Below are 25,765 nucleotides of genomic sequence, written 5' to 3' on the forward strand. Positions count from 1 at the left end.
TGTGGTTCACCGACAACTTGGAGGCGGCTGCCACCTACGTGCAGAACCAGAGCGAGGACTGCCTGTACCTCAACCTCTACGTGCCCACCGAGGACGGTAAGGGCGCGGGTACAAAGCCGGGCACCCAGTGGACACAGCCCACAAACGCACATGCAGACCCTCAGGCACTGGCACCGCTCTCGGGCTCAGAGCTGGGCCTTTGTGGGGGCAGTGAGGGACGGAGTGTCCCTGCAGCCTCAACGTGCCCCCTAAGGATTGTAAGGGTGCCTCCAGGCAGTCCCAGGCACACACCCTGCAGACAGCTGCCCCATAAGTTCTTTGTGCCCACAGGGGGTCATGGTAGGGATAGCAGGCACTGGTCTAGGCTCACCCACTCTCTCCCCAAAGAGGCACAGTCTGCCAGCTAATCTCAACCTGGACATGGAGGGGGAATCAGGTGATCCACCCTCTGCTCAGACACCCACTCCAACCTTGCCCCACCTCCCGCTGCCAGACCTGAGCTTGTTCCTGGCAGAATACCCAGGTTAGCTACATCTGCACTTCAGGACAACGCAGGCTCTCCCTCTCCCCCTGGCCAGCGAGGGCTGCCTTCCACCTTATCACATCATGTCCAGAGCCCCTTGCCTGAGCTGAGCACCTTGGCAGTGGTACCAATGCCCTTCTCTTCTCCCTTGACCCCTGTACTCCCCTGAAGGATCAGGGAAGCTCCTTGTCGAGGGCCCCTCCGCTCACAGCACAGCCCACCCATCTTCCCTGGGGCTCTCGAACTTCTGTTCTTAATGAACTCTTATTCACTACAGGACTGCTCATAGCCCCTGGCACACTCCCTCTGTGCAGTTCTCCACCCTCCATGCTCAGCACTCCAAGACTAATCAGAACACCTTCCAGTGTTCACCAGTGAACAGGGTGCAATAGGTGGATTCCAGCCATCACAGCAGACCAGCTTCACAAACACCGCCCCGCCCCCCTGCCCCATGGCTCTTTTGACACCCATCTCACCGCTCCAAAACATGGCAGCATCTGCATAGAGACCATCCGCTGCCACCACGCTTCCCACAGGCCATGTTTCCAGCAACCTTACACATAGGCCTGGTACCCAGGAGCCCCTAATGTACCCTGTACACACCCAGCACCTCCACGGCACGTGCTCAAGTCCCGAAACAGACTGCAGATCCCAGCTACTCCACACTTAAATCATCACCCAACCAACTTATACACTGACCTTGTGCTCCAGCACCCCACAGTCACAATTCCCAATACTTTCATATCACACACACCCCCAGCATATCTCTGAAACTGCGTACCGTGTCACCCACACACACCCGTGCTCCCCAGCATCCCTGGATACAGATCATGTGCCTTAAGAGCATCCACATGTACACCTTACACCCCAGTAACCCCACACGCCTGGGCTGTGTGTTCAGCAGGCCCCTCACACCATAGTCCCCAACACCCCCAACACTCCTCAGTCATTGTTTACCCTACTCCCACCTAGGGATCATCTGTACCCGACCTCAGGTGGTGAAAACACATCTGGCAACCTTGCACCCTACTCACTGAACAAGTACTCCAACACCATGCCCCCTGCACCCAGAATCCGCTCCTGCCAAGCACGGAACATCTCATGCACCTCCACCCACCCATGTCTGTCCCAATGTCTCCCAAATGGACCATTCACCCTGTATCCCCCATCCTAGCCATACCCATCTCCGTATAAACCACGCCTCCCAACAACCCATATGCACAATGCACAGAGCGTCATCTACTCTAATCCTGTTCGAATTTGAAGCACCCTAGTTCCCCATAAGCCATTTATCCCAGTACATGCCCCATCTGCCCCCCAGTACAACACCCTCCACAGGAGAGCCGTGCATGCCACACTCCTCTGCCATCCCAGCGCCTGCCCCATTGTGAGTCCTTCACCTCAGCACCTCCACGCGGGCTGCCCATCCCAGCACTCCCCACTCTCACACAGGCTCTGCACACCCCAGAGCCCCCTCATGGGTGCTGTCTCGTCACCCCCGATGTGAAACATCCACCCTGAACTTGCCACCAATGGACTGTCCACCCCAACACCTCTACACAGTTGTCCGCCCCTGCCCCCACACCACCCTTGCCCACACCTTCTGTATTTTTAGCCACTGCTTATTGCAGACCTGCTTGGGGCCTGACACATTCAGGTGATCTCACTGAATCTTCACACCAGCTCTGGGAGGAAGAGGTTGACTCAGGCGTGCTCACACACGCGCTGCATAGACTCACGTGCACACATGGCCTGCTGACTTTGTCCCCACCCCATCCTCTCACAAAGAAGAGGTCCTGTTCCCAGCGGGTCCCCATGGGGCGATCACTGCCACTTAAGAGATGCCTTCCAGAGCTTGCCTTGGCCATGACCCATCCTTGGCTTTGACCCATGTGCCAGTCCCTGTGTCACTGAGGAAAAACCAATCGGCCTTGGGGAACCCCCAGGCCTCTGGGCTCCAGCTCGCCCCTGACCAACCCCGTAATCTGGAAGAAGCCCTGACACTGGGTGAACCTGGTGCTCCCGGTACCTGCTGGCACCTGTGTGCCAGGCTGGCTCAGGGCACTGTGTTTCTCGTTCCCTGTTTGTGGACTGAACCATCCACTCGGCCGTTGGGGAAGGGGGTGCTTTTTGGCAGTGGAGCAGGGGCAGGGGAGGCGGTGGCTGGTGGCCCTGGTGGGAAATTCACCATTTTGCGGGAGGAGAGGAAGCCTGGGTAAGGGACGAGGTTGTGGGGAGTGCGGAGGGTTGAGCTGGAGCGGAGGGCAAGACCTGATGACCCCCTTCCCTGCTTTGCCCACACTGGGGAACTGGGGTGAGAAGCCAGGCCTGTGAGTGCGGATAGATGAGAAGTGCTGGTGGTGAGGCTGGGTAGTGGGCAGGCAGCCCCAGCTGACCTTCCCATAGCCCCCCAGTGGGGAGCGGAAGGCTTCTGGGGCTGAGCTGTGGGGCAGGCTGCCCCCCCAACCCTGTCCTGCCCGCTGCCCTGCAGAGTGGTCCAGAGGAAAGCAGAGTCTTTTCTGCTGCAGTCTCTCCTCCCTACAGCCTTGTGGGGGCAGGCAGGTGCTTCGCTGGCCCTGAAGGGGGCCTTCTGAGAGGTGGCCTGGGTGGCAAGCTGGCCTTGGTCTCCCAGGGGCTCTGGGTGGGCTTCCTCTCCCCTCCCACCCCACCTCTAACACTGTTTCATTTCCAGCAATTAGCAAACACATCGACAAGCCAAAACCTTTCCAGCCAAGTGGATATGTCTTAAGACAGGCCTCAGCCCACTCAGGCACCCCACCCCCCCAAAACCAGCCTTTTCTTTGGGGCATGACTTTTTCCGGGGAGGGGAACAAAATTGGGTTGTAGAACGTTTTCTCTTTTCTTGGTTTCTTTTCTTGCAAACAAATTTTGCTTTTTTTGGCTTATTTTTTCTGCCTCCCCCACCCTCCCCTTTTCTGCTTTCTCTCCTCCCCTCCCCATCCACCACCTCCCCCCGACCCCCATCTTTCCCCACAAAATTGTCCTTTTTTCTCTGTTTTGTGTTCCCGGTCTTAGGTCCGCTCACAAAAAAACGTGACGAGGCGACGCTCAATCCGCCAGACACAGGTAGATTTAAAAATCCCGCTGCTGCATGTGGTTGCTTATAAGAGGAAGTTCATGGCCCTGCCCCTCACTAAATGTCCCCATAGCCCTCAAGGCCCCTCAGTCGTTCTCCCAACTAAAATGAAAAAGAAAAGAAAAGAAAAATTTTTAATAATTGGAAAAAAGAATTATGAAAACTTCAAACGAAATTTGAACAATGTTGGACCCACTAGAAAACCTGCCAGAAAAGCTAAACATGGTGAAAATAAGCTGAAAAACAAAAAGAAATTGGAATGTCAGAGAAAAAAAAAAATTCAAAAGATTTGGATAAAATGTTTAGAATTTGAAAGAAATCTGGACGGTTCTGAAACTTGTGAAATGTAACATTTGAAAAAAAACAATTTGAAATTGGAGCAAAACAACAGTTCAAAAAAAATTTAAAAGTTGGCAAATTGATGACACCATTGAAACATCAGAAGCCTGTTGCAATTTCCAAAAGCCTGTCAGACACAGAAAACGCAAACATTTGAAGTGAATGAAAGAATTTGACAATTTTTGAAAGCAGGGCCCAATATCTTGAAGTTTCACCACAAAATTTTGAAAAAAAAAATGCAAAGAATTTTTTTCTTTTTTTCTTTTTTTCCAAAATGGATCTTTTTGTTTTTTCTTTTCTTGTTGAATCTGCCCCGAGAGCTTCTTGCTTTTTGGTTGTTTTTTTTTTTCTTTCTTTCTTTCTTCTTTCTTGATCCTGTTTTTGTTGTTGGTTTTGAATTCTTGTTGCCCCAGCCCCTCTTCCTGCTCCTTCCCTTTCTGACCCCTCCTCCCCCCACACTGGGAGAGGGGTGGGGTGAGGATGGGAGAACTGAGGACAATTAGGACAGGACCTTGGAGGGAAGGAGATTCCAGCCTGAAACTGCTGGGAGGTCACTGGAGGTTCAGGAGCAAAGGAGAGGACAGGATTTGGGGAGAACACAGCAAGGGTGCTGCCCACCTGGGAGCTCTGGTGGAAGCAGTCAGGAGCATGGGGGCTGCAGAGGGAGTCTTAGGGATGGGAGGCAGGAAGCTGTCTGTGAGGTCAAGGAGAATGTCTTAGTGACCTGCAGGTTGACCTTCTGGCAGGAGGGATGTTTCTAGCAGGATGAGGGAGGTGGGCAGAGGTGCTGGGACCAGCTGTGGAGGCCCAGGCCTGGCTTTGGTTTGCTGAGTGTCCAGGCTAGCAGGGAGGGCCATTGTCAAGAAAGAGGAGGACCTGTGGGCCAGGGGTGACCCCAGCCCTAGCACTATAGCTGAATCATGGGGAGCTGCAGGGGCAGGGGAGGGGTACTGTAGCCTCGGGGACCCTGGCAAGCACTCTCAGACTCCCACCTCCTCTGGAATTAGTCACCCTTCAGTCCAATCTGGAGCGACCCAAGGACCTGATCACATGTGGCAGGGATCAGGGGATCCTCTGGGGGTATGGCAGGAAGGAGTCCAGTGCAGAACCCAGGGCTCAGGCCAGTTTGGGGGTATCCAAGACTAAGCTGCACCCTGGCTTCATTAAGCAGGCTCTTCCTCCTCCTGCCACAGTAATTAGGCTGGGGGTTGCCATGGTGACTGGGGAGGTGACCTAGAAAGGAATTAGGGCGGGGAGGAGACCAAGCCCCAGGGACCCTAGGCCCGGCACCCCTCACCCACAGACCAGGGACCCTAGGCCTGACACCCCTCACCCACCGACCAGGGTACCATGTGGAGTGGAGGCCCGAGGCCTGAGTTGGAGGAGATGCCAGGACCCTCCCAGCAGCTCCAGCTCCAGTTCTAGCCTCGGGAGCTTGCTCGTCCCAGGGACAGGAAGGAGATGTGCCATGTAGAGGGGGGTGTTGGGGGTTCCCTGGATCCAGCAGATACCCTAAGGAGGGCCACTGCCCACCCCCAGCCTCTATGGGGTTTCTTGGAAGGTCTGCACTGGAGAAGTGCTGTGGGGAAGGCTGGCAGAGGGTGGGGAGGGACCGTCTGCCAGGGCTAGCTGGGGAGGGAGGAGGGGAATCCGGTCTTGCCCCCCAGGGATGGGAGTGACATGTCCCCTGAGCTCCAGGCCAGTCCTCAGCAGGCCTGGGAGCTGGGCGGTGCTGCTTCCGGTCTGACTGTGTCCTTGTCCCTGACCCCCGGCCCACCTGCCCCCCTCCCCACACAGATATCCGCGACCCTGGGAAGAAGCCTGTAATGCTGTTTCTCCACGGTGGCTCCTACATGGAGGGGACCGGAAACATGTTCGATGGCTCAGTCCTGGCCGCCTACGGCAACGTCATTGTAGCCACGCTCAACTACCGTCTTGGGGTGCTCGGTGAGGGTGGGCAGCCAACTCTGGGGATCGGGGGAGTCTGGGAGGTGTGCCTGATGGGCAGGGTTCGTCCACATCCAGTAGAATGGCTTCTGGGCTGGACTGAGCTGCCCAGAAAGAGGGGCAGGGGCGCTGTGACACCTCCAGGGAGCCCTCTTCTTCTCTACTCCCAGGTTTTCTCAGCACCGGGGACCAGGCTGCAAAAGGCAACTATGGGCTCCTGGACCAGATCCAGGCCCTGCGCTGGCTCAGTGAAAACATCGCCCACTTTGGGGGCGACCCCGAGCGTATCACCATCTTTGGGTCTGGGGCAGGGGCCTCCTGCGTCAACCTTCTGATCCTCTCCCACCATTCAGAAGGTACCAGCAGTGTCCCAGCCTGTCCCACCCTTCCTGACCCTGCCAGCTCCCTCTTCTCCTTCAGGCTAGTCCTCACAACCTGGCCTGAGGTCTGCCTGTCCCACCAGGGCTGTTCCAGAAGGCCATCGCCCAGAGTGGCACTGCCATTTCCAGCTGGTCTGTCAACTACCAGCCGCTCAAGTACACGCGGCTGCTGGCAGCCAAGGTGGGCTGTGACCGAGAGGACAGCGCTGAAGCTGTGGAGTGTCTGCGCCGGAAGCCCTCCCGGGAGCTGGTGGACCAGGACGTGCAGCCTGCCCGGTATGGGATGGGAGAGGGCTGGGTCCAGGCCTTCACTCTCCTTGCTGGTTCCAAGGAGGCTGAGGTGAGAGGTGCCTGTGGGGATCCCCTTTGGCAAGGAGAAATGGGCTTCAGGCCCCCAGTAGGTGGCCTCCTCTCTCAAGCCTTCCTTCAGTGGAGGTGCTCAGACAGAGCAGGTGAGCACAGGGTGCCGTGAAGTGCTTTGGGAAGACTTCTGGAGAGGCCAGATCCCCCAAAGGACCCATTGGAGGATTTCAAGTAGGGAAGAAGGGTCTTGCAGGTAGAGGGAAGCATCTGTGTGTGGGCTTAGCAGGCCAAGGGCCGAGAGGAGGCCAGTGAGCAGGTGGTGAGACCCTGACCGCTTCTCCCCAGCTACCATATCGCCTTTGGGCCCGTGGTGGACGGCGACGTGGTCCCCGATGACCCTGAGATCCTCATGCAGCAGGGAGAATTCCTCAACTATGACATGCTCATCGGCGTCAACCAGGGAGAGGGCCTCAAGTTCGTGGAGGACTCTGCAGAGAGCGAGGACGGGGTATCTGCCAGCGCCTTCGACTTCACTGTCTCCAACTTTGTGGACAACCTGTATGGCTACCCGGAAGGCAAGGATGTGCTTCGGGAGACCATCAAGTTTATGTACACAGACTGGGCCGACCGGGACAATGGTGAAATGCGCCGCAAAACCCTGCTGGCGCTCTTTACTGACCACCAATGGGTGGCACCAGCTGTGGCCACCGCCAAGCTGCACGCCGACTACCAGTCTCCTGTCTACTTTTACACCTTCTACCACCACTGCCAGGCGGAGGGCCGGCCTGAGTGGGCAGATGCAGCTCACGGGGATGAACTGCCCTATGTCTTTGGCGTGCCCATGGTGGGTGCCACTGACCTCTTCCCCTGCAACTTCTCCAAGAATGACGTCATGCTCAGTGCCGTGGTCATGACCTACTGGACCAACTTCGCCAAGACTGGGTGAGGGCCAGAGGGGCTGGGTGGGGCTGGGTGGGGCTGGGCGGGCCCTCCTTCCTTCACATGGCTGCCATTCCTCTGTTAAGGCACTCACTTTGGCCTGCTCTCTTGCTCGAGTGAAAGCAACCCAGACACCTCTGTGCCAGGCACTGAGTTGAGTGCTGGAGACTCAGCAGTATCAGACAGAGAGGCCCCTGTCCTTTCTGGGGAGTAGGGGCCCATTCGGTGGTTTTGGCTTGGTGTCCATCTCTCCCTCCTCCTTGCCTGATCCCCCCTGCCCAACCCCCCAGGGCTCTGCACCTCTGGCTGACTGCTCAGGTGTGTGTGTCTGAGTGTGTGCAAGAGTTTGTGTCTCTTTACTTCTGTCTCTGTCTCTCTCTGGAAATCCACTGACAGCTCTTCCCCCTTCCCTCTGCTGCTCTCTTACGTCTGTTTACTTTTCGCTGTCTCCGGCTGCCGGCTGATTTCAGCCTCGCTGTGTCTCTGTCTCTGGCTGTCCCTCCCATGTCTTTGACCCTGTCTCTGTTTCATTCAGGCTCAGCTTCTGCTTCTCTGGGACTATCTCTGTGTCTGTCCCTGCCCCTCTGCCCGCATTTCTGGCTGTCTCTGGCAGTCTGTCTCCATCCCTATTTGTCTCTCTGGCGTTGTCTCCTGCAGTTTCTCTGTCTCTTCATCTCCATCTACGTCTCTCTGCCTCTGTGACTTTTTCTCTGGCTTTCTTGCCGTCCCCTTGTCTCTCTGCATCTCTGTCTGGCTCCCTTCCCACTGCCACTCACCCTCCTTCAGAGCCTTGCCCTCACTCCTCCTTTCCCTGCCCTCCTGTGCCCACAGGGACCCCAACCAGCCAGTGCCGCAGGATACCAAGTTCATTCACACTAAGCCCAATCGCTTTGAGGAGGTGGTATGGAGCAAATTCAACAGCAAGGAGAAGCAGTATCTGCACATAGGCCTGAAGCCACGTGTACGTGACAACTACCGCGCCAACAAGGTGGCCTTCTGGCTGGAGCTCGTGCCCCACCTGCACAACCTGCACACGGAGCTCTTCACCACTACCACGCGCCTGCCTCCCTACGCCACGCGCTGGCCGCCTCGTCCCCCCGCCGGCGCCCCGGGCACACGTCGGCCCCCACCGCCCGCCACCTTGCCTCCCGAGCCTGAGCCGGAGCCCGGCCCGAGGGCCTACGACCGCTTTCCCGGGGACTCGCGGGACTACTCCACGGAGCTGAGCGTCACCGTGGCCGTGGGTGCCTCCCTCCTCTTCCTCAACATCCTGGCCTTTGCTGCCCTCTACTACAAGCGGGACCGGCGGCAGGAGCTGCGGTGCAGGCGGCTTAGCCCACCTGGCGGCTCAGGCTCTGGCGTGCCCGGTGGGGGCCCCCTGCTCCCCGCTGCGGGCCGTGAGCTGCCACCAGAGGAGGAGCTGGTGTCACTGCAGCTGAAGCGAGGTGGTGGCGTCGGGGCGGACCCTGCAGAGGCTCTGCGCCCTGCCTGCCCGCCCGACTACACCCTGGCCCTGCGCCGGGCACCGGACGATGTGCCTCTCTTGGCCCCCGGGGCCCTGACCCTGCTGCCCAGTGGCCTGGGGCCACCGCCACCCCCACCACCTCCCTCCCTTCATCCCTTTGGGCCCTTCCCCCCGCCCCTCCCACTGCTACCAGCCACAACAACACGCTACCCCACCCCCACTCCACCACTCGGGTATAGGGGGCGGTGTGGGGAGGCCCTCCTCCCCGGCCCTCCCTGGCCCGGCCACTCCGAAGGCAGGGAGGAGGACTTGGCAACTGGCTTTTCTCCTGTGGAGTCGTCACACGCCATCCAGCAGCACTAAGGTGGACATGGGATTCCTCCCTGGGGTGCGTGTCTTTCCCACGCAGAGAAGCCCAGTCTCTTCTCTGGACCTGGGCCTTTGAACAACTGGGGGGCATTTTCTCCCCTCCACTGGGACACCCGTCTTTGGTGTGTGGAATGTGGTATTTTCCCGCGTGGAGGTGTGCTTTCTCACAACGGGGTGTGTTTTCCCATGTGCAGGGTGAGGTTTTTTTTGCCGCCCTGGACACATGTTGGCCCCTCAAATAATTTCTGTGGGGATTTGTACCCCAGAATCCTGTTCCCTCATCCCTTCTCCCACCTCCTCCCCTCTCCCTCCCCCTGGAGACCCTGGAAGTGGTGTGTTCACAAACAGTGACCCTTGGCCACCAGACCACAGAGGATGGAGCCTGGGAAGCAGCGAGGAAATCACAGTCCCCTCGCCCCTGCCTCCCCTGCCCGCACCCCGGCGAAGCATGTTCCCCCCGCACCCGCCTTGGCACAAGTCAGATGAAGCACGTTCTGCCAGGGAGGCCCTCACCTTCCAGAGAGGACAGACACAGATTTCCTGCCGGGGGAGGGAGGAGTCCACGCATCCCGGTGCTGCCTGGAAGCTTATTTTCCCGTGGTCCAGGACGCATTTCTCTGAGTGGAAACATGTTCCTGCATGTGGATGTGTGTTTTCCCAGGCAGACGGCCCCTTTGTTCCCAGCACTTCCCTGCCTCCCCCAGGCCTCAGGCCCGGCACTCAGTTTCTCCTCACATGGCAGGTGAGCACAGGCTTCTAGGTGGCAGGAGCTGAGGAGGGTGAACAAACCTGGAGGAGGCCCAGCCCTTGCTCCCGAGTTGGGGGTAGGGGGCGTGGCAATGTACCCACCGCAGAGCCCATGCATGTTTGACCAAAGCCCTCGCTGGGGTCCGAGGACAGCCTTTTCCTCAGGCCTCAGAGCATTGCTCATCCGTGCCAAACTGTGTAGGTGGATTTGAGCGGAAAGACCCCCAAAATGTGCCAAGAATTTCCCAGTCCCAGGCAGGGCAGGGGAAACTAAGGGCAAGCAGGATACAGGGTGAGGGATGTGGCAGGTGAGGGGGCTCCCGCCTGTGCCCCTTCTCCTCACCATGTCTCCCCTGCCCTGCCTCAGTTCCCCATTCACCTTCATCTCCGTCACTCTCTTTGAAGCTGTCCCCATCTCAGTATCGGACCATCCCTCTCCTCAGCTGACCACCCTTCTCTGACCCACGCCCCCTCCTTGGCTGAAAGAAAGGAGTCTTGAAGGGCGGAGGGGAGGCAGCAGGGAGAAAGGTCTCACCGGACAGGTTGGGGAGAATGAGGTCAGCAGTGCTGAGGAACAGATGGAGGGGGCAGTGGGGATGGGGCTTGAGCAGACACCAGCAGGAAGAATTTGAAATGTGTGAGGTGACTCCCCAGAGGGCCTCTGGGAAAAGAATGATGTCTGGAAGGGCGTAAGGGACACAGTAGATGAGGGGAGAGTCCTCATCTGCTGGCATTTTGTGGGGTGTTAGTGCCAAACTTGAATAGGGGCTGGGGTGCTGTCTTCCACTGACACCCAAATCCAGAATCCCTGGTCTTGAGTCCCCAGAACTTTGCCTCCTGACTATCCCTTCTCCTCCTACCTCCATCCATGGAAAATTAGTTCTTTTTGGATCCTTTCCCCTGCCTGGTCTAGCTCCTCTCCAAACAGCCATGCCCTCCAAATGCTAGAGACCTGGGCCCTGAACCCTGTAGACAGATGCCCCCCAAATTGGGGCATGGGAGGGGGGCTGGGGGACCCCATGATTCAGCCACGGACTCCAATGCCCAGCTCCTCTCCCCAAAACAATCCCGACAATCCCTTATCCCTACCCCAACCCTTTGCGGCTCTGTACACATTTTTAAACCTGGCAAAAGATGAAGAGAATATTGTAAATATAAAAGTTTAACTGTTGGTTGTGCCTGCTCTGTTGTGGGGAGGGCGGTCTCTGAAGAAACAAGTCCTGGGGAAGTGATGAGGGAGGAGGGGTCCTGACCCCCAGCCCTTCTTTTCAGTGACCAGCTCTGAGGTCTGAGAGGAAGGGGGAGTGGGTGCTGGGGTCTGGTTGCCACGGTAATGTGTCTGGCAAATGAACGTCAGGACTCGTGTCTATGCCGAGACTGGAGCCTGGGGTCGTTCTATAATGGAAGGACAAGGGCTGATGGGGGCAGATGTCAAACAGGCCGGAGGCCCGGTGGGCTGGTGTAGGCAGCTAACTCAGCAGAGGCATGTGAGGTGAGAGGCGTGTTCTCTGCCAAGGCCTGGGCTCAGGCAAGAGGGTCAGCCACAGGTCCAGGACTCAGGGTAGTCCCTTGGCACACTGTAGGGGAGTGGCCTGGCACCATTGTGACCTGTTCACTCCCAAGACCCTCAGGGACAGGCAGGCAGTCAGTGGACACTGTGGGCACGGTGGGCTGGGGGCGTAAGGGCCCTGGTGGTCCTAGGGACCCCATGGCCATGGCTGAGCGGCCGAGGCCCGAGTGGGCCTCGTATCACAACTGCAACACCAACAGCTGCCAGGACCTGGGCAACTCTGTCCTGTTGCTGCTGGGCCTCATCATCTGCATTAACATTAGCATCAATATAGTGACCCTGGTCAGGGTGGGGCCAGGTGGGAGGGAGCTGGTGGGATGGTGGGGGCAGGCTTGCCGGCCAGGGCCTGCCTGGCATCACTGTGTCTTCCCCCACCTAGCTCTGGAGCCGATTCCGTGGCATCTTATACCAAGTGTTCCATGATACCATTTGTGAGAAAGGTAAGCAGGTGTGGGGACTGGGGCACAGGAGGGGCAGAAATCAGGCACTCTAGCCTCAGCCCTAAATTAGCCCCTTCCCTTCTTGCTCACCCCTCTCGGACACCATAGCTGTGTGGCTGCCCTCCCTGGGCCCTGCCTGTCCATGCCTGTCGGAGCTGGCCTCCCCACTAGTCTCACCTCTCCCCATCCACAGAAGCTCCTAAGTCATCCTCACTCGGAAAGCAGACCCAGCCCTCTAAGAAGCAGAGTTCCCCTGCAGTCCATCTTCGGTGCACCATGGACCCTGTGAAGATGACTGTGACCCCGCCCCCAGCTCGCCGCCATCGCCGTCGAGGCTGTCCCACACACTGTGCTCACTGCCCAGTAGCTTGGGCTCCTGACACTGATGACGAGAAGCCCTATCAGTACCCAGCCATCTGCTCCTACCACTGGGATGGCCCTAAGGACTGGGAAGGCTTCCAACGCACTCAGGGGACCTGGGTTCCCTGGACTCAGGACCCCCCGGAGCCCCCTCCCCAGACCATCCGCTTCCAGCCTACCATAGAGGAAAGGCCCCTCAAAACAGACATGCGGTCCGAGCTGGGCCTAAGGGCCTATGTGTATTCTGTGAACCCCCCACCTCCCAGCCCTGAGGCTCCTAGCCACAAGAACAGTGGGGAGGGGGCGGTGCCAGAGGCAGAGGCGGCTCAGTACCAGCCTGTCCCAGCTCCCATCCTGGGCCCAGCAGTCGTCCCTGAATTTTCCCGGTGCCGCTCCTCAGGCCGAATAGTGTATGATGCCCGGGACGTGAGGCGGCGGCTACGGGAACTGACCCGGGAGGTGGAGGCCCTGTCCCGCTGCTACCCTCTGGCCTCTGGATCCAGCACTGCCGAGGGGACAAGCAAGAATTGGGTGTACCGTTCCCTGACTGGGAAGTGAATGGAAAAAAATAAAAAGGAGAGAGGAGGTGATCTGTGGTGGTGTTGGGGTGCCAGGGCCCACACAGCACCTAGAAGCTGTGGCTGTGAAGAGAATGCTGTCCCTGGCCACAGGGCCCTGAGGACCCTCATCAACCTTTTGCTCCAAAGGCCTGTCCCTGTCCTCAGCCTTTCCCAGGCCCTCTGGGTTCCAAGGCTCTCACCTGCCTCTACCTTGTTTTCTTTTCTTTTCTTTTCTTTTCTTTTCTTTCTTTTTTTGAGACAGAGTCTTGCTCTGTTGCCCAGGCTGGAATGCAGTGGTGCAATCACAGCTCACTGCAGTCCCAACTGCCTCCCACCTCAGCCACCTGAGTAGCTAGGACTACAGGCACGGGCCACTAGTTGTTTGTTTTTGTTGTTGTTTTTTGTTTGGTTGGTGTGTGTGTGTGTGTGTGTGTGGTTGTTTTTGTTTTTAAGATAGAGTCCTATTCTTGTCACCCAGGCTGGACTACAATGACATAATCTTGGCTCACTGCAACCTCTGCCTCCCAGGTTCAACCAATTCTCCTGCCTTCAGCCTCCCAAGTAGCTAGGAATACAGGTGTGAACCACCATGCCTGGTTAATTTTTGTATTTTTAGTGCAGATGGGGTTTCGCCATGTGTTGGCCAGGCTGGTCTTGAACTCCTGACCTCAGGTGATCCGCCTTCCTCGGCCTCCCAAAGCGCTGGGATAACAGGTGTAAGCCACCCCTCCCTGGCCGCGCCACTAGTTTTTGTAGAGATTGGGTTTCACTACTTTGCCTAGGCTGGTCTCAAACTCGTGGGCTCAATCGATCCGCCTACCTCAATCTCTGAAAGTGCTGGGATTACAGGCGTGAGCCACTGTGCCGGGCCTGTTTCCTACCCCTCTTCTGAGACAGGGTCTTGATCTGTCACCCAGGCTGTGGTGCAATCATGGCTCACTGGAGACTCAGCCTCCTGAATTCAAGCAGTCTTCCTGCCTCAGCCTCCTGAGTAGCTGGGACAACAGGCACCACCATGCCCCGTTAATACCTTGTTTTCTTGGCCGGGTGCAGTGGCTCAAGCCTGTAATCCCAGCACTTTGGGAGGCCGAGATAGGCGGATCATGAGGTCAGGAGATCGAGACCATCCTGGCTAACCTGGTGAAACCCCATCTCTACTAAAAAAAAATACACTTTGGGAGGCCGAGGCGGGTGGATCACAAGCACAACACGAGATTCAGGGAGATCGAGCACCATGGTGTGGAAACCCCCGTCTCTGTACTAAAAATACAAAAAATTAGCCGGCGTGCGGTGGCAGGCGCCTGTAGTCCCAGCTACTCAGGAGGTGAGGCAGGAGAATGGCGTAAAACCCGGGGGGCGGAGCTGCAGTGAGCTGAGATACAGGACCACATGACACATCACAGCCTGGGCCACAGAGGCGAGACTCCGCCTCAAAAAAAAAAAAAAAAAAAAAAACAGATAAGTAGTGCACTGCACTACAGGAGAGATCTCCATCTCCATGGCCCTAGCTCCTTAGAAGGCTGGTGCCTGCCAGAGCCCAGGGTTAGGCTGCAGCCACAGGTGAGGCCTGGTTCCCACGTAAGCCCTATTTATTTAGGGAGGGATGGCTGAGAGGGCATCTAGTCCCTCACAGTTCCCCATTCACACTGAAGATCCTATACCCTTAAGAAGGACTGGAGCAGAGGATGAAATATTGGGAGGCCCCTTGGCTGGGCACGGTGGCTAACGCCTATAATCCCAGCACTTTGGGAAGCCAAGGCAGGTGGATCATGAGGTCTGGAGATCAAGACCATCCTGGCTAACACGGTGAAACCCTGTCTCTACTAAAGAATACAAAAAAAAAAAAAAATTAGCCGGGCATAGTGGCAGGCGCCTGTAGTCCCAGCTACTAGGGAGGCTGAGGCAAGAGAATGGCGTGAACCTGGGAGGTGGAGCTTGCAGTGAGCCGAGATGGCACCGTTGCACTCCAACCTGAGTGACAGAGCAAGACTCCATCTCAAAAAAAAAAAAAGAAGTATTGGGGACCCCCTCAAGAGGTACCTCACTGTGACATCACAGCCCTCTGTGACCTCACTCCTTTGATTAACTCACTATGTCACCAGTGAGGGGACTAAGTTCAAAGAAGCTAAATGTCTTGTGCATGGTTACACAGACACTGAGGATCAGGCTCATGGCCTCAGATGCTCCATCCCATTGCTGCAGAGCCAGCGTGACCCACCAGAATCTCCCACCTTCCCCAGTTCGCCGTGTGAACTCAGAAACTCAAACTCAGGCCCTGCCCTTCTCCTAGACAACTGGGATCACAAGCACATGCACACACACACCACTTGGGAACAAGCAGCCAGGTGCATAAGCCCAGGCTGAGGGAACTGGACTTCACCTTCCACTCTAGACAGATTCCTGGAATGTGAGCAGATGGACCGTTTGCAAATGGCCCTGCTTCTCTCATTCAACTAATGTTACTGATCATTTTCAATGGATTGCATTCAGTGGATATATATTGAACATCTACTATGTGTTTGGAGGCTGGATGGGAAATGCTCACTGGCCTTTCTTGCTGCTGAGTGGTTCACTGTGTAAACAAATGGCTTGCAGTCTCCAGGGTGCCACAGACCCCAGTCATGCACCTGTTTTAAGTCAAACACTCTTTTTGGCCTATTAACAATTACAACTATTTTGTGCTTTGTTTATTGCATGTGTTTTTTTTGTTGTTGTTGTTGGGTTGTTTGTTTGTTTGTTTTGAGACTATTAAGCTCTGTCACCCAGGCTGGAGTGCAATGGCACAATCTCGGCTCACTGCAACCTCCACCTCCCAGGTTCAAGTGATTCTCCTGACTCAGCCTCCCAAGTAGCTGGGATTACAGGCACCTGTCACCATGCCCAGCAATTTTTGTATTTTTAGTAGAGGTTTCTCCATGTTGGCCAGGCTGGTTGCCAACTCCTGACCTCAGGTGATCCACCTGCCTGGGATTACAGGCCTGAGCCACTGCGCCGGCAGGTTTTCTTTCTTTTCTTTCTTTTCTTTCTTTTCTTTCTTTTCTTTCTTTTCTTCTTTCCTTCTTTCCTTCTTTCCTTCTTTCCTTCTTTCCTTCTTTCCTTCTTTCCTTCTTTCCTTCTTTCTTTCTTTCTTTTCTTTCTTTCTTTCTTTCCTTCCCCCCTTCCTTCCTTCCTTCCTTCCTTCCTTCCTTCCTTCCTTCCTTCTTCCTTCCTTCCTTCCCTCCCTCCCTCCCTCCCTCCCTTCCTTCCTTCCGCAGACAGAGTCTTGATGTGTCACCCAGGCTAGAGTGCAATGGCAAGATCTCAGTTTGCTGCAGCCTCCACCTCCTGGGTTCAAGTGATTCTCCTGCCTCAGCCTCCCGAGTAGCTGGGACTACAGACGTGCACCACCACACCCAGCTAATTTTTGTGTTTTTAATAGAGATGGGGTTTCACTATGCTGGCCAGTTTGGAACTGCTGACCTCAGGTGATCCACCTGCCTCAGCCTCCCAAAGTGCTGGGATTACAGGCATGAGCCACTGTGCCCAGCCCGGGTTTTCTTAAGGTAGCAGCTTAACTATTTTTCACCTTGTAAGGGTGGGTTGGTGGGAGTGCAGGTGGTCAGGATGGAGAAACCACGGCTGGGGTTGGTTCCTGCCAGAGGCAGTAACCTCAGTGAGGCAGATGTCAGTGTGACGAAGGGGCGGGTGGGCTCACGGACCACCAACACCTAGGGCTGGAGTCTCTGGCCAGGAAGAGTTGGGCAGAGATGGGAGCTAGAGGAATTTTGACAGGGAAATCGGCAGAGTAGGGAGGGACTGGTACAGCAGGGTGATGCTTGAGGGGACTGTTAGTGTCACCCGCCCATCTAGTCACCCTAGCTGCTGGCCCCAAAGTAACCATGGGGGAAGGCACACCAACAGGCTATGTAAGTTGCCATAATGTCTCAAAAGAACAATGAAACAGGACATATCTTATGCATGCTTCAACCCCTGTGATGACGGTGTCATCCTCTAACTACCTTGTCTTCAGCCCAGGAACCAGGTGTGGGGTTAAGCAAGCCTCATGGAGACAGAGGAACAGACTAAGATCTGGGATATCTGGGGACCGGGCTCCACCAAGTAGGAGCCACGGCTGGAGATGGTGGTAGAAGGGACCAGCAGAATGGATAAAAGCTGCCACCTCCACATTGTGACTCTCGCTAGCTTGCCTCATTGTGACCTGGCTCCCTTACCAGCTTGTAGTGATCTCGGGGGATTGGTATGAGTGCAGTGTGGGTTGGGGCCGGGGTGGGGTGGAGGGGGGTGGCCCAGGTGGCCCTAGGACCCCCCCCCCATGGAAAACCAGCTATGGCATAACACCCTGGGATGTTGCAATCAATACCAAGAAAGCCCCCACGATGCCGAGGACGTCTTATTCCTGCTGCTGGGCCTCATCGTTCTTGTCAACATTGGCATCAATGTGACAACTATGGTCAGTGATGATTGTGGACCATCTCTGGGGGTGAAGAGGGCTGAGGGTGGGAGCCAGCTGCAGCCTACATCTCCACCTGCAGGTGCGGTCTAGACTGGGGCAGGGGCAGGGGTGGTGGTGCTGGGCGTGGAGGGCCTGGCCTTCACTCTCTGCCACTCTGCCCCAGATGTGGCATGGACTCCAGAACGCCTTAGACAAGATGATTGATTGGACTACTCGGAAAAGTAAGTGTGGCTGCTGGAGAGGTAGGGGACCCCCATCCCCGCCCCTGACAATGGCCCTAGAAACCCAGGGCCCAGTGTTCCCAACCTTGAGCTCTTCTGACAATTGCCCTGACTTCATAGACTCTTGCCTTCCCCAGATGAAATTCAGGCCAGCGAAAGTTCCCCCAGTGGTCCCCCAGACAAGGCTCAGGACGTCCACATCCACTGCATCCTGGACCCTGTGCAGGTGAAGATGGCCCGACCCACACGGTACTCCGCTTTCTCCTGCCACCGTTTCTCCAGCCATCACAGCAGCAGTCTTCGCTGTCTTCATCGCCGCCGCCGCCGCCCCCACCCCCGCCGTGGTCGCCGTCGCTGCTGCAACCACCAGCAGCAGCCGCAGAACTACAGACAAATCCCCCATAGCCGCTCAGTCTTCCATCACCCACATCGCAGCCAAAAGATGTCACAACGACACCGGGTGCCCTTCTTTGATCGGGAGGACCTGGATTCCTACCTGGAGGAGCAGGACGACCTGCCCTTCCCGTATCCCAAGTACCCACGTCGCGGCTGGGGTGGGTTTTATCAGAGAGCCGGTCTGCCCTCCAATGTGGGACTGTGGGGCCACCAGGGTGGTATCCTGGCCAGTCTGCCACCACCCTCTCTCTACCTGTCACCTGAGCTGCGCTGCATGCCCAAGCGTGTAGAGGCCAAGTCTGAGCTGAGGCTGCAGTCCTATGGGCCCCACGGTTCCCAGTCCCGACTGTGGGGCAATGTGGAGGCTGAGCAGTGGGTCTCGTCTCCACCACCTCCCCGCCAGCTGCCCCCTAACCCATCTTGGGTCCCCAGGGGGCACAGCCCTTACCCCTCAGTGGGCCGGATACTGTATGACTCCTGGGATCAGTGGCGGCGTGGCATGGAGGGCTTTGAGCGCCCCCCTACCTTGGTGTCCCGGAACGCCCGGCCCGAGGCCCAGGGCTGCCGGGAGCACCACTCCCCACAGTCCCACCGGCGGAGTCTGCTTGGTCACACTCACGGCCAGTCCCACCGCAGCCCCCAGCCATCCACGGAACCCTTGGGCTACAGCTCCCGGGACCCCCATGAAGTGCAGCGCTGGGCAGCCGACTGGGCTGAGGCTCTGCCCGCCCGGCGTCCTCTGACTACCTCTGCCTCCCTCACGGTGTTGGGCGAGGCCTCCCACCAACGGACCCCAGCTCCAGGCTCAGTACGAATCCCCCATTCCTCCCAGCCCCGGCCCAAAGTCCAGGTTGCAGATCCTGTCCCAACCCCGACCACGTTCGTCCCACTCAGCCGGAATCCAGGGGGCAACGCCAACTATCAGGTGTACGACAGCCTGGAGCTGAAGCGGCAGGTGCAGGAGAGCGGAGCCAGGTCCAGCTCACTGCCACTGGCTTCCACCTCCTCCTCAAGGCCCTCTCTGCACAGGAGCCAGACGGGGAAACTCAACTGACCAGCAGGCGGATATGGGGCGCGGGGAAGGGCGTGGAGAGAGAAGAATAAAGGGAAACAGAGTCCCGGAAACACTGTGGTGGTCTGTTGCATGGGAGTGCCACTCCTTCGGCCAGCCTGGGTCCCTGCCCTTGGCTTCCTGAAATGAGAAACCAGTGTCCCCTTCTTGGTGCGAGGCACCCCTTGGTTTAGTGGCCATGCGGCTGCGAGCAGGCCCTCCCGGTCTGCACCATGGACTACATAGATCCTGCACTGGCTGATGACAACCACCCAGGCTCTCTATTCTCCCTGTTCCCAGAAAGGATCAGGTCTGGATTCTGAAGTCAGTGTCTCAAGTGGGGCTCTTTGGGATTTACTTAGCTCATGGTACAGGACCAAGCTCTGGATTCCAGCCAGGCCTCCCCCAGGGCTCTGAGGCGGAGGTCTTCCCAGTCTCTGGTGTAGTCAAGGGGTGAAGTGTTTAGGATTCTGAAATGAAACTGCAGGAGTGGCTGGGCACATGGCTCACATCTGTACAGCACTTTGGAAGGCCGAGGAGGCAGATCACTTGAGGCCAGGAGTTCGGGACCAGCCTGGCCAACATGATGAAACCCCGTCTTGGTTGGGCACAGTGGCGCATGCCTATAATCCCAGCACTTTGGGAGGCTGAGGCGGGCAGATTATGAGGTCAGGAGATTGAGACCATCCTGGCTAACACGGTGAAACCCTGTCTCTACTAAAAAAATACAAAAAAATTAGCCAAGTATGGTGGCACGCACCTGTAGTCACAGCTACTGGGGAGGCTGAGACAAGAGAATCGCTTGCCCAGGAGGCAGAGGTTGCAGTGAGCTGAGATCACACCACTGCACTCCAACCTGGGTGACAGAGAATCTATCTCAAAAAAAAGAAACCCCATCTCAGCCAGGCATGGTGGGTCACGCCTGTAATCCCAGCACTCTGGGAGGCCGAAGTAGGTGGATCACGAGGTCAGGAGATCGAGACCATCCTGGCTAACACAGTGAAACCCCGTCTCTACTAAAAAATACAAAAAAATTAGCCGGGCATGGTGGTGGGCGCCTGTAGTCGCAGCTACTCGGGAGGCTGAGGCAGGAGAATGACGTCAACCCGGGAGGTGGAGCTTGCAGTGAGCCGAGATCGCGCCACTGCACTCCAGCCTGGGTGACAGAGTGAGACTCCATCTCAAAAAAAAAAAAAAAGAAGGAAAGAAACCCCATCTCTACGAAAAATACAAAGATTAGCTGGATGTCGTGGTGCATGCCTGTAGTCCCAGCTATAGCCACTCAGGAGGCTGAGCCAGAGAATCGCTTGAACCTGGAAAGTGGAGATTGCAGTGAGCCGAAATCGCACCACTGCACTCCAGCCTGGACAACAGATCGAGACTCCATCTCAAAAAAAAAAAAAAGAAAGGAAAGGAGGGAGGGAGGGAGGGAGAGAGGAAGGAAGGAAGGAGGGAGGGAGGGAGTGATGGAATGAGTGAATGAGTGAGTGAGTCACCCAGCAGTAGAGAACGATGGAGAAACAGGAGAGGGTCACTGGCCTCCAGACCCTGTTTGACTGTCTACACCTGGTTACTCAAACCTGGTTATCAGAGAGTTCCACCCTGGGCCCTCCTCTTCCTCGACCTTCCTCATTGTGATCCTGACCACCTGCCTCATTATGACTCAGTCCGCCCCCTCCCCAACAACAGGAGTCTTCCTCCTAGTGACTGTGTGAGGGCCGGGGGCCCAGGCAGTCCTGGGACCCCAGGCCATGGGTGAGCGAGCCTATCATGGGGCCCAGGTGTGCTCTGGCACCAACCCCAGGAAGTGCCAAGACTTAGGAGACTCGATTCTTCTTCTTCTGGGCAGCTTCATCTTGCTCAACGTGTGGATCAATGTGGTGACTCTGGTCAGGGCAGGATCTGGGTAGCAGGGTTGGGGGAGCCCTGGGGTCTTGAAGGGGCTGAGATGGGAGGGCTGTTGGGGTGTAGCCAGACAAGAGTTGGACTTAGGGGCTCACCCTGCTTCCGGACTCACCCGCCCTCCCGCTCCCCTCAGCTCTGGAAGCATCTGAAGAGCTCCTTGCGGATTCTTTTCCATCATTTTTTCCCCAAAGGTGAGTAGGCCCCTGTATGGGCTCCCAGGGATATGGGCCTGTCCCCTTTCTCCTATCCCTGGCCCAGTTCTCAGTCCCTAGGGAACCAGAGCATTGTCCCATCCTACCTCTCCCTGCAGACAAGCAACGCAGCGGCAGCCATCCCATATGTATTCGCTCCTCCGTGGATCCCAAGAACCTGTGCTCAAAAGTCTCTTCCCGCGTCCATCATCGCCCAGGCTTCCTGCCCAGGCACGTTAACCATCTTGACTCCTGGATACCAGACACGAATGATGAGAAGGTTTCTGCATGCTGCTGGATGCCACCTAAATGTGGACATGCCAGGGTTCCCAGGGAGTCTCCATGGGGACTGTACAAGGAGGAGATGATGGGAGTTGGGGAGGCACCTCAGGTCACAGCCTTAAAGGCTCAAGCCTCCTTGCTCTCCACGCCAGAGACATCTTCCCAGTTCCCAAAGATGAGCAAGTTGGACATGGATCCATGCCGCCTGCCCCAAGAGAGCCAGACTAAGACCCCAGACTGTGCCCCAGCCCAGGCTCCAGCTCAGGCCCAGGTCCACTCCCCAACCCACATTCCTGTGCACACCCTCACCCACCCCTGGATCCATGCCACGGCCCACACCTCTGTGCACACCCCTGCCCACTCCTGGACCCACTCCAAAGCCCGCACCCCAGAGGGCACCCACTCCCAGGCCCAGGACACCTCAGCCCAGGCCCAAGCCCACACCTCAGCCCCTACCCCATCTGAGACTCCAGCCCACATCCAAGCCCATACCTCGGCCCCTACCCCAGCTCAGACTCCAGCCCATATCCAAGCTCACACCTCAGCCCCTACCCCAGCCCAGGCCTCAGCTCACACTGAAGCCCATACGTCAGCCCAGGCCCAAACCCACGCTCCACTCCACACCCCTGAGCATACTCACTCGCAGGCCCACAGCCCTGAACACACCTCAGCCCATGCCCCAGCCCATCCCCCAGCCCATGCTCCTATGCCTGCCCCAGCCCACCCCCAGACCCATGCCCTTGAGTACACCTCAGCCCATGCCCCAGCGTATATCCCAGACCACTCTCATCTAGTCTGTAGCTCGGTTCCTGTCCCAACCTCTGCCCCAGCTCCTCCCGGAACTCTTGCCCCACATAGTACTCCTGTCCTAGCTCCTACACCAGCCCCTGTCCCAGCCTCTGCCCCCGCCCCTGCCCCAGCACTGGTCATGGCCCTGACTACCACTCCTGTCCCTGATCCTGTCCCTGGCACCACCCCTGCCCCTATCATAACTCCTATACCCTCTCCCCGACCTGCCTTCGGCCATGACCTCTCCACTGGCCATGTGGTCTATGATGCCCGCAGGGCAAAGCAGAACTTCTTCCATATGTCCGGCCCCCAGAACCCTGAGTATTCAAGAAAAGACTTGGCTACCCTCTTCAGGCCCCAAGAGGGTCAGGACCTGGGGAGTTCTGGTATATCTGAGCAAACAAAGCAATGCAGTGGGGATAGTGCCAAGCTTCCTGCAGGATCCATACTGGGCTACCTGGAGTTAGGGAATATGGAATGGAAGATCTCAGATGACGCCAAAGATAAGTTCCCCCAGACCAAGACTTCCCCTTATTGCAGCTTCCATCCTTGCAGTTCTGAGAAGAACACAGACTCCCAGCCTCCAGTCTACCCCAAATTCCTTGTCTACTCCCAGGATACTGCATGTGTCAAGCCTTGCTTTCATTCTGAAACCACTGCCCAGAGCTCAGTATGCACCCTTCCTCCACCGTGCACTCTTTCCCTGCCTCTCGTTCCTCCCAGATCCTTTGTTCCTCCTCAACCCACCAACCATCAGAGGCCCTCCACCTTAATACAAACCCCTACTGTTCTTGCAACCTCCAAGTCTCCTCAGTCCATCCCCACTTCCCACTTCCCCATCCCTTCCCTGTTCGCCACCATTTCCCAACCCCTGATCCAACCCCAATGCCCTGAATGTCGTGAGAGTCTAGGCCTTACCCAACATTCTGGCCTTCAAAGGACCCCGTGCCCTTCAAAAGACTCCAGAGTTCCCAGGAATCTGGACCTTGCCCAAAACCCAGACCTCCACAAGAACCCAGGCCTTACCCCAGATCCAGGCCTCCACAAGAACCCAGGTCTTGCTCAAAATCAAGGCCTACATGATTTCCCAGGCCTTCTCCAAGATTCTTATCTATGCCAGAATCCAAGCCCTTCTCAAGACTTTGGCCTCCACAAGAATTCAGGCATTACTCAAGATACCCACCCCCAAAAGAACACAGGTCTGACTCAAGAAGCTGGTATTCTTAGGAGCCCATGTCTCACCCAACACCCTGGCCTCCACGAGAAAACACCATCTACCCAAACTTCTGATCTTCAGAGGAGTTCAGGCTTTACAGAAGACTCTGGAGTCTATAGGAATTCTGAACCAAACCAAGAGACTGTGGTCTATAAAAATCAAGATCTCTCCCAAGCAACTGATCACCAAAAGAACCTAGGCTCTTCTAAAGATTCTGGAGGTCACAAGGATACAAGCAATGTCCAAGATCCAGGAGTCTGTAGTACCCCAGGCCTTACTGAAGATTCTGGATCACGGAAGGGTCCATATGTTGCCCAAGACTCTGAAGTCAACAAGAGCTCAGGAGTTATCCAGGAATCTTGTCTCCGCAAGAGCCCAGGCCTTGTCCAAACCTCTGGCCTCCCAAAGTGCTCAGGCCTTACCCAAGACTCAGGAGACTACAAGAATCCAGGTCTTATCCAAGATTGGGGTGGCCACAAAGTTAAAGGCCTTACTCAAGATTCCAACCTCCCAAGCCTTACCCAAGCCACTAAAGATGAAAGAAGATTTAGCCCTCCCCAAGATGTTGGAGTTTACAGGAGCTCAGAACATAGGCAAGACTCTAATCTCCACAAGTGCCCAGGAATTAATCAAGATCCTGGCCCTCATAAAGACCCAGCCCTTGTCCAAGACTCTGGCCTCCCCAAGATTTCAGGCCTTACCCAGGAATCTGGCCCCTACAAGAACTCATGCCTCATCCCAGATCCTGGCCTCCACAAGAACCCAAGCCCTGTTCTAGGTTCTGATTCTGTCCAGCTTTTATCCCCACTTCAGACCCCAAAGTCCACACTGTGCCTGATGAAGTCATTTGTGCCTGAGAAGGCTGCTCAGAAGGAGGACGCACAGCGGCACGTCCTCTGGGCTCCTGTCCAACTCAATCAGAACTCCTTCTCTTCCAAGGTCCAAGTGGTCTCCAGTGACCTGCAGACCTTCTCAGAGGTACCTGTATTAATTGAGCTGCAGTCATCCTCCCGGCGGGCAGGCAGCCAGCACGGGGTGGACCGCCCTGTGGATCCAGTTCCTTCAGGCTACCAGAACTATCGTCAGATGTCTATGCCTTCCCAAATCAACTGGAAGTCCCACTGCCCCGGACCAGGCACCCGGGCAGGGCATGTGGTTTTTGATGCCCGTGAGAGACAGTTGGCAGTGGGCAATGACAAGTGTGAAGCTCTGTCTCCTAGGCGCCTTCGTCAAGAGGCACCCAGCAACTCAGGGGAAACCATCAAGGAGTGGGGATATCAGAATGTGATGAGAACCTTGGACAAAGAGGGGACAAAAGTGCATCAGGAATAAAAAGGCGAGAGAAATGTTCTGTGTTTGTTTGAGGACATCCACCCCAGCCCATCCCTGATGCTGGCCACTCACAGAGCTGATGAGAACAGGTCCCTGTTTCTCCTCCGTAGCTGCATAGCTAAGCCCATTATCCTCAAGGCCCTAGAGCTGCTCTGTCCCATACACTAGCCTTTAGCCAAATGTGGCTATTAAAATGTATATTAGGCCTGGTGCAGTGGCTCACACCTGTAATCCTAGCACTTTGGGAGGCCGAGGTGGGCGGATCACAAGGTCAGGAGTTCGAGACCAGCTTGGCCAACATGGTGAAACCCCGTCTCTATCAAAAATACAAAAATTAGCCGGGCATGGTGGTGCACGCATGTAATCCCAGCTACTCGGGAGGCTGAGGCAGGGAGAATCGCTTGAACCTGGGAGGCGGAGGTTGTGGTGAGCCGAGATTGTGCCATTGCACTCCAGCCTCCATGACACAGCAAGACTCTGTCTCAAAAAAAAAAAAAAAAAATAGTAGATGTTTCTGCAGAACAGAATTTTAAATTTTGTTTAATTTTAATTTATATTTCCTTTTTTTTCTTTTTTTTTTTGAGACAGAGTCTTGCTCTGTCACCCAGGCTGGAGTGCAGTGGCGTGATCTTGGTTCACTGCAACCTCCGCCTCCCAGGTTCAAGCAAGCGATTCTCCTGCCTCAGCCTCCTGAGTAGCTGGGATTACATGTGTGCACCACCACACCCAACTAATTTTTGTATTTTTAGTAGAGATGGGGGTTTCACCATGTTGGCCAGGCTGGTCTCGAACTCCCGACCTCGAGTGATCCGCCGCCTCGGCCTCCCAAAGTGCTGGGATTACAGGCGTGAGCCACTGCGCCCGGCCACATTATCTATGTTTCAAGTACT

At 56.3% G+C, this 25,765-nt stretch overlaps 4 protein-coding genes across 10 annotated transcripts; all 4 read left to right on the top strand.

Moving 5' to 3' along the window:
- Positions 1-6: 6 nt before the first annotated feature.
- Positions 7-11,280, top strand: NLGN2 (neuroligin 2). The gene is given in 8 exon segments (XM_017850637.1): positions 7-96; positions 3,560-3,610; positions 5,757-5,906; positions 6,077-6,262; positions 6,370-6,562; positions 6,935-7,531; positions 8,360-9,165; positions 9,168-11,280. Coding segments are annotated over 6 exon segments (1,968 nt in total). The 5' UTR covers positions 7-96; positions 3,560-3,610; positions 5,757-5,785; the 3' UTR covers positions 9,233-11,280.
- Positions 11,281-11,753: 473 nt separating this feature from the next.
- Positions 11,754-13,069, top strand: SPEM1 (spermatid maturation 1). The gene is made up of 3 exons (XM_017850639.1): positions 11,754-11,961; positions 12,059-12,119; positions 12,313-13,069. Exons 1-3 carry the CDS (start codon positions 11,818-11,820, stop codon positions 13,035-13,037), a joined length of 930 nt encoding a protein of 309 aa, XP_017706128.1. The 5' UTR covers positions 11,754-11,817; the 3' UTR covers positions 13,038-13,069.
- A 4,211-nt stretch (positions 13,070-17,280) lies between these two features.
- On the top strand, positions 17,281-19,234 carry SPEM2 (SPEM family member 2). 6 transcript variants are annotated; one of them, XM_017850640.1, is made up of 3 exons: positions 17,281-17,489; positions 17,656-17,713; positions 17,851-19,234. In XM_017850640.1, exons 1-3 carry the CDS (start codon positions 17,352-17,354, stop codon positions 19,161-19,163), a joined length of 1,509 nt encoding a protein of 502 aa, XP_017706129.1. In that variant the 5' UTR covers positions 17,281-17,351; the 3' UTR covers positions 19,164-19,234. The 6 variants fall into 6 exon arrangements, with proteins under 6 accessions (XP_017706129.1, XP_017706132.1, XP_017706134.1 ...); XM_017850643.1 differs by having other exon boundaries at positions 17,452-17,489; positions 17,834-19,234; XM_017850645.1 differs by having other exon boundaries at positions 17,454-17,489; positions 17,940-19,234.
- A 1,638-nt stretch (positions 19,235-20,872) lies between these two features.
- Positions 20,873-24,889, top strand: SPEM3 (SPEM family member 3). Of its 2 annotated transcripts, none has more exons than XM_017850646.1 (3): positions 20,873-21,049; positions 21,199-21,256; positions 21,376-24,889. In XM_017850646.1, exons 1-3 carry the CDS (start codon positions 20,912-20,914, stop codon positions 24,873-24,875), a joined length of 3,696 nt encoding a protein of 1,231 aa, XP_017706135.1. In that variant the 5' UTR covers positions 20,873-20,911; the 3' UTR covers positions 24,876-24,889. The 2 variants fall into 2 exon arrangements, with proteins under 2 accessions (XP_017706135.1, XP_017706136.1); XM_017850647.1 differs by having other exon boundaries at positions 20,873-21,040.
- The last annotated feature ends 876 nt before the right edge of the window (positions 24,890-25,765 follow it).

Source organism: Rhinopithecus bieti, unplaced genomic scaffold (genome assembly GCF_001698545.2).
Source record: "Rhinopithecus bieti isolate Rb0 unplaced genomic scaffold, ASM169854v2 scaffold_32008, whole genome shotgun sequence".
In the NCBI taxonomy this organism is placed as follows: Eukaryota; Metazoa; Chordata; class Mammalia; order Primates; family Cercopithecidae; genus Rhinopithecus; species Rhinopithecus bieti.

What these genes read in the sequence shown, in the direction of transcription:
- SPEM1 (XM_017850639.1), top strand. Translation starts at nt 11,818, where the DNA reads ATGGCCATGGCTGAGCGGCCGAGGCCCGAGTGGGCCTCGTATCACAAC. An exon ending in GCATCAATATAGTGACCCTG is followed by an intron (nt 11,962 to 12,058) that starts GTCAGGGTGGGG and finishes TCCCCCACCTAG; the next exon opens with CTCTGGAGCCGATTCCGTGG. An exon ending in TGATACCATTTGTGAGAAAG is followed by an intron (nt 12,120 to 12,312) that starts GTAAGCAGGTGT and finishes CCCCATCCACAG; the next exon opens with AAGCTCCTAAGTCATCCTCA.
- SPEM2 (XM_017850640.1), top strand. Translation starts at nt 17,352, where the DNA reads ATGGAAAACCAGCTATGGCATAACACCCTGGGATGTTGCAATCAATAC. An exon ending in GCATCAATGTGACAACTATG is followed by an intron (nt 17,490 to 17,655) that starts GTCAGTGATGAT and finishes ACTCTGCCCCAG; the next exon opens with ATGTGGCATGGACTCCAGAA. An exon ending in TGATTGGACTACTCGGAAAA is followed by an intron (nt 17,714 to 17,850) that starts GTAAGTGTGGCT and finishes TGCCTTCCCCAG; the next exon opens with ATGAAATTCAGGCCAGCGAA.
- SPEM3 (XM_017850646.1), top strand. Translation starts at nt 20,912, where the DNA reads ATGGGTGAGCGAGCCTATCATGGGGCCCAGGTGTGCTCTGGCACCAAC. An exon ending in GGATCAATGTGGTGACTCTG is followed by an intron (nt 21,050 to 21,198) that starts GTCAGGGCAGGA and finishes CGCTCCCCTCAG; the next exon opens with CTCTGGAAGCATCTGAAGAG. An exon ending in CCATCATTTTTTCCCCAAAG is followed by an intron (nt 21,257 to 21,375) that starts GTGAGTAGGCCC and finishes CTCTCCCTGCAG; the next exon opens with ACAAGCAACGCAGCGGCAGC.